This window comes from Solanum dulcamara, chromosome 7 (assembly GCF_947179165.1).
Source record: "Solanum dulcamara chromosome 7, daSolDulc1.2, whole genome shotgun sequence".
NCBI lineage: Eukaryota > Viridiplantae > Streptophyta > Magnoliopsida > Solanales > Solanaceae > Solanum > Solanum dulcamara.
This window is the reverse complement of record NC_077243.1, coordinates 8717781-8732894: the sequence shown is the minus strand read 5'-3', so window position 1 is coordinate 8732894 and position 15114 is coordinate 8717781. Positions and strand designations below refer to the sequence as shown.

The 15114-nt window shown below is 38.3% G+C and overlaps 1 protein-coding gene and 1 long non-coding RNA gene across 2 annotated transcripts; both read left to right on the top strand.

Moving 5' to 3' along the window:
• Positions 1 to 1236: 1236 nt before the first annotated feature.
• On the top strand, positions 1237 to 8048 carry LOC129894007 (uncharacterized). The gene is made up of 7 exons (XM_055969490.1): positions 1237 to 1423; positions 2295 to 2345; positions 4058 to 6158; positions 6482 to 6534; positions 6680 to 6802; positions 7286 to 7669; positions 7864 to 8048. Exons 3-7 carry the CDS (start codon positions 4060 to 4062, stop codon positions 8046 to 8048), a joined length of 2844 nt encoding a protein of 947 aa, XP_055825465.1. The 5' UTR covers positions 1237 to 1423; positions 2295 to 2345; positions 4058 to 4059.
• A 1253-nt stretch (positions 8049 to 9301) lies between these two features.
• On the top strand, positions 9302 to 11850 carry LOC129893767 (uncharacterized). Its single transcript, XR_008767589.1, has 3 exons — positions 9302 to 9516; positions 10380 to 10421; positions 11258 to 11850. It is a non-coding gene; the product is annotated as an uncharacterized LOC129893767 (long non-coding RNA).
• Positions 11851 to 15114: the final 3264 nt, after the last annotated feature.

The window sequence follows — 15114 nt, the reverse complement described above, 5'->3', positions numbered from 1 at the left end:
AAAATCGGAGAAATATCTGCCTTTCTTTTTATTAGATACACCCCACTTCTCCAGGAGTAATTGTTGATAAATAATACAAAATATTTTGCTCCTCCTAGGGACTTCACCGGTGCTTGCCAGACATCAGAGTGGACCAGATCTAATATTTTCTTTCTTTTAACAGAGGAACTGCTAAACTTCACTTTATGTTGCTTAGTGGTAACACAATGCTCACAAAAGGGTAGTGAAACCTTTTTGAGCCCTAGAAGAAGTATTTGCTCAGCAAGAATATTTAAACTTCATTTCGACATATGGCTAAGCTTACGATGCCACATCATCGTTGATTCTTCAAATGAACTTGCTGACGCGGTTGGTGCTTCTCCTTCTTGGTGTATTTCACCTTTAAGCACATATAAATTTGCAGCAAGTTTTTCTGCTTTCATCATTACAATAGCTTTTTGGATGGTGCGTACCGTGCCATCATACATCTTTATTTTAATGGACCCAATACCAATAACATCCAAATCATGATCGTCTCCCATGAACACAGATCTTTCTAAGATAGGATTATATTGATGGAACCATTCTTTCCGGAAAGTCATATGTCATGTTGCTCCTATGTCCATGATCCAGACATTAGTAAAATGTTTTCTTCCTTTATTATTTGATATTTCTTTACTACATAAAATATCGCCATCATTCGAGGTACTTGCAACATTCCCTTGAGGATTTGATGGCTCAGTGTGTTCACTTTTCTTCTTGAAGCGACAATCTTTTTTGAAGTGCCCTTTCTTGTCACAGTTGAACACTTGATATTTTTCTTACTTCTTGATTGAAATCTACCATGATTGTTGTTATAACCCGTACTTTGCACCGAAGGACATGTTGGGAATACTTGTAACAGGTCAAGGGTAAGACTATGCTTAGTCTTGTTATATACAAGTTTCCATTGATTAAGTTGGGAGGTGGAATTATTGGAAAAGTTAAAGGGCAAAATTGGAATTTCTCATATGGAAATATCATAAAAGGTTAGGGGTAAAATTGGAATTTCACATGTGGAAATACTATAAAAGGTTAGGGGTAAAATTGGAATTTCACATGTGGAAATACCATAAAAGGTTAGGGGTAAAGGTGGAATTTCAACTTGGAATTATTAGGAAAGGTGAGGGGCAAAATGGTAATTTCACATGGAACCCTCTTAGTCATAAAATCCTAGAATGTTCAAGAGAGTTGGAAGAAGATAGAATAGCCAAAATCTCTAAGCAAAAATAAGAGAGAGTTCGGCCATGGCAAGAAAAAATTAACCCTCCAAATTTTATCCCCAAAAATTATAATTTTCTAGTATTCCTACTAAGTCAAGGGTGCTCTACAACATGGTGTAATTGTTTTGGAAGTTTGGAGACTTGTTTCATTGATTTGGAAGTGAAGAAGTTAGAAGAAAAAGGTAAGAATTCATTCATTTTATTAAGTTGTGAAGGTTTGTGTATGTTGTAGTATGTTGAGGTGTATGGAATTTATGAAAATATGGAAGTTTTCATGGTAATATGATGCCATGTATACATGTTCTTATATGAGTAAGAATTATGTAAATTTTGTGTAGTATTTTTGTGTAGTATTTTTGTGTAGTATTTGGATGGTGGTTATGTTAATTATTTGGTGTTGGAAAATGAAAGTTGGATGAGATTAATTGAAGTTGGAAATAAGAGTTAAGTGATGAGATGGAAAAAAATTAAGGTTGCGTAGCTTGTTAGTTGTTGTTGTAATTTTTGGAATATAAGGAACCTTAAATGGTGTATTTGGTATTAAATTAGTTTGTAGGAATTATACAATTTGAGTGTTATATTATAAGAAGATGGAAGTAAGTTATTAAAAGTATGGAGTGTTGTTGTTGGTTGTGAAGTTGGAGAAAGAAAATGAGTTTTTAATATTTTTATTGTATTTATGGAATTTTTAAGTGAAGTATGGAATTGAAAAAAATTGGATAGCTTACTTGGAATAATTTTTATTTATGTTGGAATGAGTTGAGATTTATTTTGGATATGGGATATTTATATTTATTTGGAAATGCAAAGTTTGGTTGAAAGTTGTTGCACTAATTGGAAAATTACACCAATTTATATTATGGTGTGTTTAAATTGATTATTGATGAAATTGGTGTTGTTGTTGGCTTGGTTGTTGATATTGTGGCCGAGTTGTAATCTCGGGGTTGCTATATATATAGGGGAGATGCTGCCGAAATTTTTGTAGACAAGTATTGGAAAAATTGAATTCTTAAAGTCTTATGAATAGTAATTGGTAAATGTGACCAATTGTAGATTTTGGAGGAAACGGGAATTGAATTTGGACAACCGTAAAACGTCAAAAAGGTATGTAAAGCTTTACATTTTCTTCTCTTGGCATGTCCTAGATGTAATAGGATCGAATACGAAACTCGGGGATCACTCTACTCTTCGGAATCGACGTTCAAAAATTTCCCTTTTCTATTCAATAGAATTGGATTAGGTAATTATGAATAGTTTTGGAAAAATTGTCTAAACTTCTAGATTTTGCACAAATGAATTCCGAATACTTTGAAACTCCTCTAAATAATGTTATGAAGTCTAACGCACATGATTTGTATATGCCACCTCATTTGACCGAGGTGGGCCCCACTATTCCGAATTTTCCTTCGTTATTTCGGTTGAGTTACGGTAGGTAGAATTTGATAGAAACTCTTTGCTATGCTTCCTAATATTATATGAATAATTATTCCGTTAATTCCCATAATATAATTTGAAAGTACGAAGACGATTCGGAAAATACTATTTTTACGTAAACCATTGTGATATCGGAAGTACTTGTACTATTATTATTATTATAGTTTCCTTTTATGTTTTGTTATCAAAATTATGCCATCGAGTCTGTATAAATATTTTATGATATAAATTGCATTAGTTTCTCACTACTCCACTCGTGGATGCCTCAATACTTCTTTCACTGAGCCTGGGTCAGGATATGTTTTCGTGCGTAATTCTCTGCATTGTTCGCCGTGTCCCGACGTGAGGGGGCAGGTATGACATGTACCATGGGGTGGTAAATATTATGCCACGGAGTTATGCTGTGTCATGTACATATATGTTTGTGATATGATATGATATGATATGATTTGATATGGCCATCTGATATGATATGATTTGTTACGGAGATATTCCCTACTCTGGTGTTATGCTGTGCCGTGGTGCCGATGATGGGAGGGCAACCACACTTTGTTCACCGAGTCCCTAAGGGGGCCGGATATGGCATATGTCTGTACATATATGATTTGAGATTTTGATAAGCATTTTGAAATTCTAAACATTGATTTTATGTTTTGCATATACTATTCAGATTATGATGTTATATAGTTCAGTGCATGCTTTACATATTCAGTACATTTTCCGTACTGACCCCCTTTCTTCGGGGGCTGCGTTACATGCCCGCAGGTACCGACGTTCGTTGTGCTGAGCCGCCTGTTTAGGACATCTGCTGTGTTAGTTACAGTGCTCCTTTGTTCGGAGCTTGTATTTTGGTACTGACTCTATCTTTGTATATTTGTATATATTGGTCAGGGGTACGACGGGGCCCTGTCCCGCCTTATGACTATGTTATCATCTGTAGAGGTCTGTAGACAGAGTTATGTTGTGGGTTTTGGATATATGGTTTGGATTTTTGTGTGTTTTGTGACAGCCTTTCAACTCTCGTGCGTATATTTACTTCTATAATATATGTAGAAATTTCTACTAATCAATACATTTGTTTATTCGGAAAAAAAATAGACTAATTTGGGATAAGGGTACGTTTGGGTGCCCAACTCGGGCACCAGTCACGGCCTACGGGGTTGGGTCGTGACAAAAGTGGTATCAGAGCGGTTGGGTCCTCGGAATGTCTACAGACCGTGTCTAGTAGAGTCTTGTTTATCGGTGTGTTGTGCACCACATCTATAAGCAGGAGACTACAAGACATTTAGGATGTTACTTTTTTCTTCTTGTCTTAGATCGTGCGATAGAGCTATATTATTAGGATGATTCTTTCCTAACGAAATGATTGTCATTATTTTCAGTAATGCCTCCGAGGAAAACGACGGCTACCCAAAAGGGCAAATCAGTAGCACCCGGTGAGATTGGTCAGGCGCACAGAGTTACCAGGGCCCGATCGATGCCTGAGAGGGAGACTGTGCCCCCGACAGCCAGCTCTGCTACACCGCCAGAAATTAGGGCAGCCCCAGCTGAAGATCAGAGGGCGGATTCACCAGTATTTGGAGCCCCAGCACCCGAGCCTCTAGCTCCACAGTCAGGAGCAGAAGGCAGGGCTATGCAGGATGCGGTGCAGTTATTGACTAGGTTGGTGGCTGGACAGGAACACAGACGCGGTTTAGGCGGAGATCCGGTACACAAGTCTGATAGTTCGAGGGCTCGTGAGTTTCTGACTTGTAACCCTCCAGAGTTCTTTGGGACAAAGCCCGAAGAGGACCCCCAGGAGTTTGTTAGAGAAATGCAGCGCACTTTACGTTTGATTAAAGCTTCTGCAACTGAGTCGGTTGAGTTGGCTTCATATAGATTGCACGAGGTAGCTGCTAACTGGTTTGAGTCCTGGGAGCTGTCCAGGGGTAGACTAGCTTCTCCAGCAGTATGGGACGAGTTTACAGAGGCATTTATCAGTCATTTCCTGCCTCCTGAGATGCGTAGAGCCAGAGTGGACAAATTTTTACAGTTAAGACAGCGAGGCCGCAGTGTTCGCGAGTATAGTTTGGAGTTCGACTCATTGGCTCGACATGCACCTGCTCTGGTAGCTGACATGACAGACAGAATGCACAGATATGTGATGGGCCTAGATCGTTATCTGGTGGATAGTTGTTTGGTGATGGCTGCTCAGCCAGGGATGGACATCGCCCGTATTCAGGCATATGCTCAGGGCATGGAGGACAGACATAGAGGACGCCAGTCCGACCGAGATTTTGGCAGAAGTCAGCCCAAGAGGGCCAGGTCAGCTGGATATTTTGGAGAGTTCCGAAGTAGGCCATTCCAGCAGCAGGGTAGCAGACAGCCCACCCAGCCAGCACGGAGTATGCCTTTACTATCCTCAGGCCGGAGATCAGGTGGCACAGGATATTCGGGAGCTGGTTTGAGCTCTAGGGCTTCCGGTTCGCAGTTAGACAGAAGTTCTGGTCAGATGCGGCCACCCAGGCCCCCGTGTTCTTATTGTGGTAGGTACCATCCGGGAGAGTGTTATCGTGCTACAGGAGCTTGTTTTGTTTGTGGTCGTCAAGGCCATACGATGAAGGATTGCCCGAATAAGGGTGATTCAGGTGGAGCAGCTCGACCTACAGGATCATTTGCTGGGTCATCATCTTCTTCGGTAGCTATGCGCCCCACGGGGCAGGGTGTGTCTACACCAGCAGGTCGTGGTAAAGGTCGGGGTGGAATTTCTGGTTCTAGCGGCCCTTCGAACCGCACCTATGCCTTGGCCACCCGACAGGATCAAGAGGCGTCTCCAGATGTGATCACAGGTACATTATTGATCTTTTCCCAGATTGTATATGCATTAATAGATCCAGGCTCTACATTATCATATATTACTCCGATGATTGCTGATAAGATTGGTGTAAATTCCAAACCGATAGAACCGTTTGAGGTAGCTACTCCTGTAGGAGATTCTATTATAGCAAGGCGAGTATATAAAAGTTGCTCAGTAATTATATGTGACCATTGCACTAAAGCAGACCTAATAGAATTGGAGATGACTGAATTTGATGTGATTATGGGAATGGATTGGCTATCTTCCTGTTATGCTAATGTTGACTGTCAACGGAAGGTAGTTTATCTTCAATTTCCAGGAGAACCAGTGATAGAATGGGCAGGTAATACAGCATCTCCGAGAGGGAAGTTTATTTCTTACCTTAAGGCGAGGAAGATGATTAGAAAAGGTTGTATTTATCACCTGGTTCGCGTGCAGAATTTGCAGGCTGAAGCGCCAACTATTCAGTTAGTTCCAGTTGTTAATGAATTTGTAGATGTATTCCCAGATGATCTTCCAGGCCTTCCTCCTGAACGGGAGATAGACTTTACCATAGATGTGCTGCCAGATATCCATCCGATATCTATTCCCCCATATAGAATGGCACCTGCAGAATTAAAGGAACTGAAGGAGCAATTGAAAGACTTGCTAGAAAAAGGCTTCATCAGACCTAGTACTTCACCTTGGGGAGCTCCGGTATTATTTGTGAAGAAGAAATATGGGTCACTACGGATGTGTATTGATTACAGACAGTTGAATAAGGTAACTATAAAGAATAAATACCCCCTCCCCAGGATTGATGATTTGTTTGATCAGTTGCAGGGTGCCAAGTGGTTTTCAAAAATAGACTTGCGATCGGGTTATCATCAGGTGCGGGTAAGAGAATCTGATATTCCAAAGACAGCATTCCAGACTCGATATGGTCATTACGAGTTCAGAGTGATGTCTTTTGGGTTGACAAATGCTCCAGCGGTATTTATGGACCTGATGAATCGGGTATTCAGACCATTCCTGGATATGTTCGTGATTGTGTTTATTGATGATATTCTAATTTATTCCCGATCAAAAGAGGAGCATGCAGATCATCTGAGAGCAGTACTTACAGTACTCCAACACCAGAAATTATATGCTAAGTTTTCTAAATGTGAATTTTGGTTGACCTCTGTAGCATTTTTGGGACATATTGTCGGCGCTGAAGGTATTCGGGTAGATACACAAAAGATCGAGGCTGTAAAGAACTGGCCTAGGCCGACGACACCTACCGAGGTACGTAGTTTCCTGGGATTAGCAGGTTATTACAGGAGATTTGTAGAGAAATTTGCTTCTATGTCAGCACCACTGACAAGATTAACTCAGAAGGGAGCTAAGTTCCAGTGGACTGAGGCCTGTGAACGAAGCTTTCAGTTATTGAAAGAGAAGTTGACTACAGCTCCTGTTCTAACTCTTCCAGAAGGACCGGATGGGTATGTTATTTATTGTGATGCTTCAGGTGTGGAAATAGGTTGTGTATTGATGCAGCACGGGAAAGTTATAGCTTACGCTTCCCGACAACTTAAAAAGCATGAAAGAAATTACCCTACTCATGATCTAGAACTAGCAGCAGTGATTCATGCTCTGAAGATATGGAGGCACTATTTATATGGTGTTCATGTTGATATATATACAGATCACAAGAGTCTCCAGTATATTTTTAAACAGAAAGACTTGAATTTGCGGCAGAGGAGATGGCTGGAGTTCTTAAAGGACTATGATGTTGATATTCTATATCATCCAGGAAAGGCCAACGTTGTAGCAGATGCACTCAGCCGTAAGTCCTTGGGTAGCTTGATAAATGTTCCAGCAGAAAAGAAGGAAATAGTTCGTGAAATTGGTCAATTGGCCAGTCTTGGAGTTCGGTTGGCTGAATCGGGAGATAATGGGATTTTAGTTCGAGAGGTTGCTGAATCTTCCATTATAGAAGAAATAAAGCGATGTCAATATGAAGATCCTATTTTGGCACATTATCGAGATACCTGTATTGACAAAGAGAAGACCCCTTTTGGTATTACATCTAATGGAGTATTATTATACAGGGACAGGCTGTGTGTACCTGATGTTGCTGGGCTACGGCAACAAGTTATGGGTGAGGCACATCATGCTCGATATTCTATTCATCCGGGTACAACAAAAATGTACCATGACCTTAGATGTTTATTCTGGTGGGATGGTATGAAAAGAGATGTTGCTGAGTTCGTGCCCAATGTCCAAACTGTCAGCAGGTCAAAATTGAACACCAGAAACCAGGTGGTTTATTGCAGGAGATGGAAATTCCAACGTGGAAGTGGGAAATGATTAATATGGATTTTATTACAGGTTTACCTCGCACCCCACGGAAGTACGATTCAATATGGGTTATTGTTGATAGGTTGACTAAGTCAGCCCATTTCCTTCCGGTTCGAATCACATATTCAGCTGAGGATTATGCCAGGTTATATATTAAGGAGATAGTAAAGCTCCACGGTGTTCCTGTGTCTATTATCACTGACAGAGGTGCCTAGTTTACAGCAAATTTCTGGAGATCTTTTCAGGCGGGATTAGGGACCCAGGTGAGCCTTAGTACAGCATTCCATCCTCAGTCTGACGGGCAAGCCGAGCGCACTATTCAGACGCTGGAAGATATGTTGCGGGCCTGTGTTATTGATTTCAGGGGTAGCTGGGATGACCATCTACCACTTGTTGAATTTGCTTATAATAATAGTTATCACTCTAGTATTCAGATGGCACCGTATGAGGCACTGTATGGCAGAAAATGCAGGTCACCTATAGGCTGGTTCGATGTGGGTGAAACTAAGTTAATTGGCCCAGATCTAATTCAGCAGGCAGTTGAGAAGGTGAAGCTTATTCAGGAACGATTATTGGCAGCTCAAAGTAGACAGAAAGCATATGCTGACAACCGGCGTCGACCTTTAGAGTTTCAAGTGGATGACTGGGTATTCTTGAAGGTGTCACCTATGAAGGGCGTCATGAGATTCGGCAGAAAAGGGAAACTTAGTCCGAGATACATCGGGCCTTATCAGATTGTCCGTAAAGTAGGCAAGGTTGCCTATGAATTGGACCTACCAGCTGATTTAGAAGCAGTACATCCGGTGTTCCACGTGTCTATGCTTCGTAAATTCGTTGGCGATCCTTCTAGAGTATTTCCTGTAGAGGGCATTCAGGTGACCGAGGAGCTATCCTATGAGGAACAGCCGGTGGCTATTTTAGATCGTCAGGTAAGGAGGTTACGCACCAAAGATGTGGCATCTGTCAAAGTATTGTGGCACAACAACAATCGAGAAGAAATGACTTGGGAGGTGTTACATTCCGTATTTTTGCATTTTGGATTATTCGTAAGCTAACGATTATAAATTCAAGGACTTTTAATTTTGAATTTTAAAATGACATGATTCGTTGTAGATGCCAAGTTATATGAATAATTTATGTGTAGTAAAATACATCTCAAGAAGGACCCTTAAGCCAAATCAAAATAGAAGCCATCAAATATGTTTTTCTTAAAGTCACGTTTCGGGTAAGCTGACTTCGGGAGGCCCTAACCTCTTTATAATTTGAGAATTTGGGAAAACTCTCAACATGAAAGTTGTAGATAATTGAAATATCTTTCCAACCATAGGTCGTGGGACGAAATGTGATATCGGAGTAATAAGATATAGACGTTTTAAGTCTGACAGGCCAAACTAAATAGTGAATTCGGCCCAACCCAATTCTAATTCGGGTCAGGCCCAATACCCACAAAATTAAATCTGATTTTTTTGTAACTATTCCTTCATACAAAGATCAACATAATTCTGGAAATTTCCAGAGAGAGAGAGAAAGGGAGTTCTTGAGAAAAATCCCAAATCCGACCAAAATTCAAGTCCCAAAATCCGAAGCTCATGAAGAGAAAATTGTTGTACGTCGCGTTGGCTTCAATTTGAGCTAGAAATCAACCAATAAGGAGAAGATTTTATGTGGTGCTGCAAATTTAAGGTAATATTAAAGTTTCCTTTTCATTGTTAACAAGTTTAGTTAGAGTTTTAACGGATTAGAACGGAGAAAATAGTGTTATAAACTAGTTTGGTGATTTGTTGAGATTTATGGGTTAAAGGGTTGTTTTAGGTAGATTAAATGGATGAAATTAGGTTAGTGATGATGTATAATAATGGTTGATATTATTTTGATGTTGTTGATGAGTTGTTGTTCTTGAATTTGGAGGAAAAAGGTGTATGAAGATTGTGAATGTTCAAACCCGTTTTTGGAATTGAGTAGCTGGTAGTAATTCTGGAATATCTCATTGTGTAGACCTTAGATTTTAGATATTAAACATGTTTTGGAAAGCTAATACACGTACCTACAACTCTTATGTTTATGTCTTAGTCTATATCTGCTGTTATTATGTCGAAAACTGAGCATGAATCATAAGACAAATTCTGTCCAGATTCTGGATTGAAAATTCCTTCATGTATAGCTGTTCGTATTTTGATGATATCTCTTTGTAGAAAATGAATTTTGAGTTGATTTCTTTTGCATTGGAAACTTAAGACAGAGATCTAAATGTTTCATGAAGGTTATAAATTCCAGTTTTGCCGTTTTCATTTTCAAAATTTAGATACAACGTGAGGTACTTGAATTCCGAATTTACTGCTTTGGTAACATGAATAATAAATCTTATTTTGTGTCAATATTTTGGATTGTTGATGTTGGTTGATGATTATATGGCTGATTTGAAAGTGGGAAAAGTGAGCGGTATAGGGGAGGTGCTGTCCAATTTTTTTTAGAAATAACCTACTAACGATAAACTACGTTTTATTCTTGTCCATAGCTTAATCATAGTGCTTAACGTTTTAATATAGGTTGAGACAATATTGGACAACATATACGTATAAATGCTAAAGGTATGTAAAGTTAACATCTTCTTCTTTTGGCATGATCCATATGAAACGAACGAATGACGTATGCTTAAATTCCAAAGAAACTCGTATTCGTAGATATACTCGGATGGCTACCGTTCTTGATTTTCAAAATTTATATTGTTATGTCTTGACTCATGTGTATGATTCCAGCCATCCTAGTTGGTATAACTCATGTTGTGGTATAATTCATATTTTAGTATAATCCATAATTGATGTGATTCATAATGACTATTGTCTTGGTTTTCAAATGATGGACTATTTTGCTTATTCTATTAAGTCTCCGATAATGATCAAATTTTGCAAGGTTGCTAATGATACCTTATTCGTGCATATTGTTATGGTATTATTCACCGAGTCCTACGATAGGCCGGGTATGTTATCATGTATGGATTCCACTACATTATTCACCGAGTCCCTTCCTAGAGGGCCGGGTACGTGATATGATAATATGATATTATGATGATATGACGATATGATTATGGCACCGAGTCCCATAATGGGCCGGGTACGGTATCAGTGTACACTACTCTATTCACCGAGTCCCTTGCTAGAGGGCCGGGTATGGTATATATATACATATGACGATATATTGATATAATTGTGACACCGAGTCCCATAACGGGCTAGGTACGATATATGATGATATGCATGTCTTCATTTTATAAGACACAGGTACAGTGATTTATTGATTATGATACTTGACTCCTGAATCTTTATTTCAGATGTGATCTCCTTTACGGTATTTTATGCTTTATATACTCAGTACATAGTTCGTACTGACCCCCTTTTGTTCGGGGGGCTGCATTTCATGCCTGCAGGTACAAATACTCATTTTGGAGAGCCGCCAACTTAGGATTCTACTCAACGAGTTTGAAGTGCTCTATTGTCTCGGAGCCCAAACTTTGGGTACTAATCCTTATAATGTATATATTTGTGTATTTAGGGGTACGACGGGGCCCTGTCCCGTCATATGCTATTGTTAATTCTCTTAGAGGTCTGTAGACATATGAGTGGGTTGTATATAGATGTTGTCCGGTGTACTAGTATGACTTATGTTTTTGGACGTTTACATTCAGAATGGAAGCCTTGTCGGCTTACATATTATGTTATCTTATTTTTGACAATTAAGACTCCCCAAGAAATAGGTGATTTTAGTATATATATAAGTAACAGTTTGAGACAACGTGCTACCCATATAAATCCTTTATCATGCTTAATTGCCGATTGACTATAGATAATATGTGTGTATACGAGGGTCCAATTTGGACACTAGTCACGGGGCTAGGTCGTGACAAAAGTGGTATCAGAGCAGTTCATCCTCGGAGTGTCTACAGACCGTGTCTAGTAGAGTCTTGTTTATCGGTGTGTTGTGCACCACATCTATAAACAGGAGGCTACAGGACATTTAGGACGTTGCCTTTCTTTCATATTTAAGATCGTGCGATAGAGCCCAGCCGTAGGACATGAAATTCTTTTTTTCTATCTTTTGATTTCAGCTGAAGAACGACATCGATAGAAGAAAACGATTGATGATATTGGAAGCTACACAATATACGGGTAAGTAATGATGCGAAAGAGGTATGGTGGATAAGGTAAGCATATTGAAGTATGATTGAAATGTAAAGTTGAAAATTGAAAGAAAAAGTAGACATGAAAGTGTAACAGGTGCAGTTCGAGTCGGACATAAGAGGTAAGTCCATCATTTTCATACTGTTGTTGATATTGGGTGCCCTGTGTGGCTGCGATATGATATGAATATATATATGTTGAACCTGTGAGGCATTGTTGGTATTTTCTGCGTGCAGATTTTGAGATAGTAAGAAATACAGAGGAAACTCTGCCCATTTTTTTTTCAGAAAAAAAAAAAAGAAGAGAAAGTGGGACATAAGTTCATAATATATTTTGAAGGTTGATAACCATGAGGTAAATTTATTGTGTTGTAGTAAAGAGTTAAGAAATACCCCAATGTCATCATTAAGGGACACCATTTTTATTTGGGAAATTTTATTTCGGAAAAAGCCTATTTAGAATTGATTTAAACGAACCAAGATAACTTCCAATCGCATGTTTTCCTTAAAAGAAGCTTTTGTTGAAGGAAAAAAAAATACGTCTCATAATTAAGTTTTACTTCCATTGAGAAGTACAAGGCACTCAACAATTAGTTTGTGAATTAAATAATTCATTCAAAATTTAAGAATAACCTTGGAGGTAAACCAGGTGCATCAAGCACTAAGAGGTCCGGTGGTGCTCGTTGGATTCTAGCTTCCTTTTGGTGGTGGTTGAAGAATGTCTTATGATAACATTTTATTAGTCCTTAACCAATTAATTGGAGATGGAACTGGTGAATGGAAAACATAAACTTGTGGAATATTCAGGATCATGTATTTCATGTGTTGTTCATGAAATGCTAGGATGATTCGAAAGGGGTTTTGATACTAAGGGATAATTTACAAAAAGGTTAAGTACGCTTACTCCACCGAGTATAATTGACCCTTAGTAAGAATCGTGAATAAGGTTAAAAAGTGTTACACTATGGGATTGAGTAAGAACAGAATATAATGTGAGTATGATGAGAATCGTTATGAAAATAAGTAAAGTCTAGCGGAAAAGTGGCTAATGGATATGATTTTGAGTAAGATTAAAAGTTAGTATTGGGTACACGACAAGGGTGAAAGCGTATAAGGCATAAAGGAGTATTGTGTATATGTGACTTCACCTCGAAAAATAGTGAAATCCTTAAATGATAGGAAATGTAGATTTGCAAAAATAACGGATGTATTGTGAGTTTACTAGAGGAACATGTGATATCTATTGAGATAAAGATAGCGTTATAAGAAAGCTTGGAACACTGATCACTAGAATATAAGTGCTACCGAATAGAGAATTTAAAATGATTATAAACACTAGCTAATTACTGATTAGAATAAATGGAATGTGGCTTTGAATGAATTGCTACATTAATTATATCATTTGAGTACCATTTATCAGACGAGATTTTGTACTATATATCGGGAATTCTCATCACCTTGTGATTGTGTTAATGTTTCGTACATGGGTAATCTAAGTTATTGATGATATAAAGAAAGACAGAGATAATGTATTGGAAAAGAATCGCATGAATTTGAAAATTTGAAATGGGGACATAGAGTAGAATATAAATAGATAATGATATGAGTACACCCTAAAGGGGGGAAGTGGATGAGAAAAATATAACTGTAAGATGAAATTAACTGACACTGCAACACGTTAAGGTGAACACCTAAACTTCATATGAGATCCCATGCTGGAACAAGTTAGAAAAATTTGAAAGTCAGCAATAAATGGAAAAATAAAACCAAGATGATATTTGAGACGGTGCTCAGAATTATTGGTAAAGATCTTGGATAGTGTGACATCAAAAGATGGATGCTTATAAAAAGGACGAATACAACATGAGAATAGTAACAAGTAGCTCGAAGATATTATAAATGATAGCAAGGTTATACTGGATTAGAGGTTGAGATGTTGGCAACGTAATTATCGGCTAATAAGATTGGGATATACAAGTAGCAAAGGAGAGAAATCTCTCATATGGTAGAATATGAGAAAACTTAATAGTAAGTAAAGGAAGGGATGCAAGTATGACAAAATAGACAGCAAGTGAGTGTTAGTACAATAAGAAATTTATAGCAGAATAAGCCAAGAGAAGGAAAGACTATGATTAGAATTGAATACACGTTGTACAAATTCTACAAGATTGGTTATGCAGCCTATGAATATTGGTATGCTAAGGGTGATATCAAGTGATTACTTGATAAGCAGAATAAGAATTTAGTAACCACAATGCGATTGCAATATTCCGGATACATCAAAGAAAAGTATAAGATGGTTTGAGGAAAAACTATAGAGATATAATTAGTATTAGGGGCAAAAGCCATAGGTGAGTCCTGATATCAACTGAAAGAGGTAAGAGAAAATATAGGGACTGCATAAAGACTAACGTGGAGACATTTAGGTATTTTCTGGGCTGATTTAAGCACCTACACATATTCGTATAAAGATTGCAATAGTATGTGTGGTAAGAGAAGTAAGAGAAAATTAGAGTAAAGGGGCAATAGAAAAGTTTGAGTCAAAAATAGAGAAATGACTCAAGATATTATGCCTAAAATATTGCCAGTTAGGGTAAAGGAAATTATGAAATGACTTAACCGAGACAATCAGAATAGGCGGTTTACTGGTTACTGGATGACGGTAAGGTTATAAGATGAAGGAACCTTAACACTAATTGATAACCAACCCAAAAGATCAAGATCAAGAGGTAAAAACAAATGATAGTTAAAGACCTTCAAGTCAAAGTCAGAAAGTTACACATGATGCCGAGGATTCCAGAATACGGATTGTCATAGTAGGGTAAAGAAAGAATATTGGAGTACCAAAATATTACCCTAGTGAAATTTCGATTTACTAGTAGAACTTGGAGTGCGTTATAATGAACTAAAGCGAGTCGACAAACGGAGGAGGTCTATGAACGGCATAATTAACTAAGAGAACACTTGAGAAAATATTGGGAAGCAATTAATGTGATTTTTTTTACAGGCTTACCTAGCACTCCACAGAAGTATGATTCCATATGGGTGATTGTAGATAGGCTGACAAAATCAACCCACTTTCTTTCAGTTAGAACTACATATTCAAT

Coding starts and splice junctions, on each gene's coding strand:
- LOC129894007 (XM_055969490.1), top strand. CDS start 4,060: ATGCCTCCGAGGAAAACGACGGCTACCCAAAAGGGCAAATCAGTAGCA. Junction 6,159..6,481: donor AAGGAGCAATTGAAAGACTT/GCTAGAAAAAGG, acceptor CAAATGCTCCAG/CGGTATTTATGGACCTGATG. Junction 6,803..7,285: donor TAGTTTCCTGGGATTAGCAG/GTTATTACAGGA, acceptor TATATCATCCAG/GAAAGGCCAACGTTGTAGCA.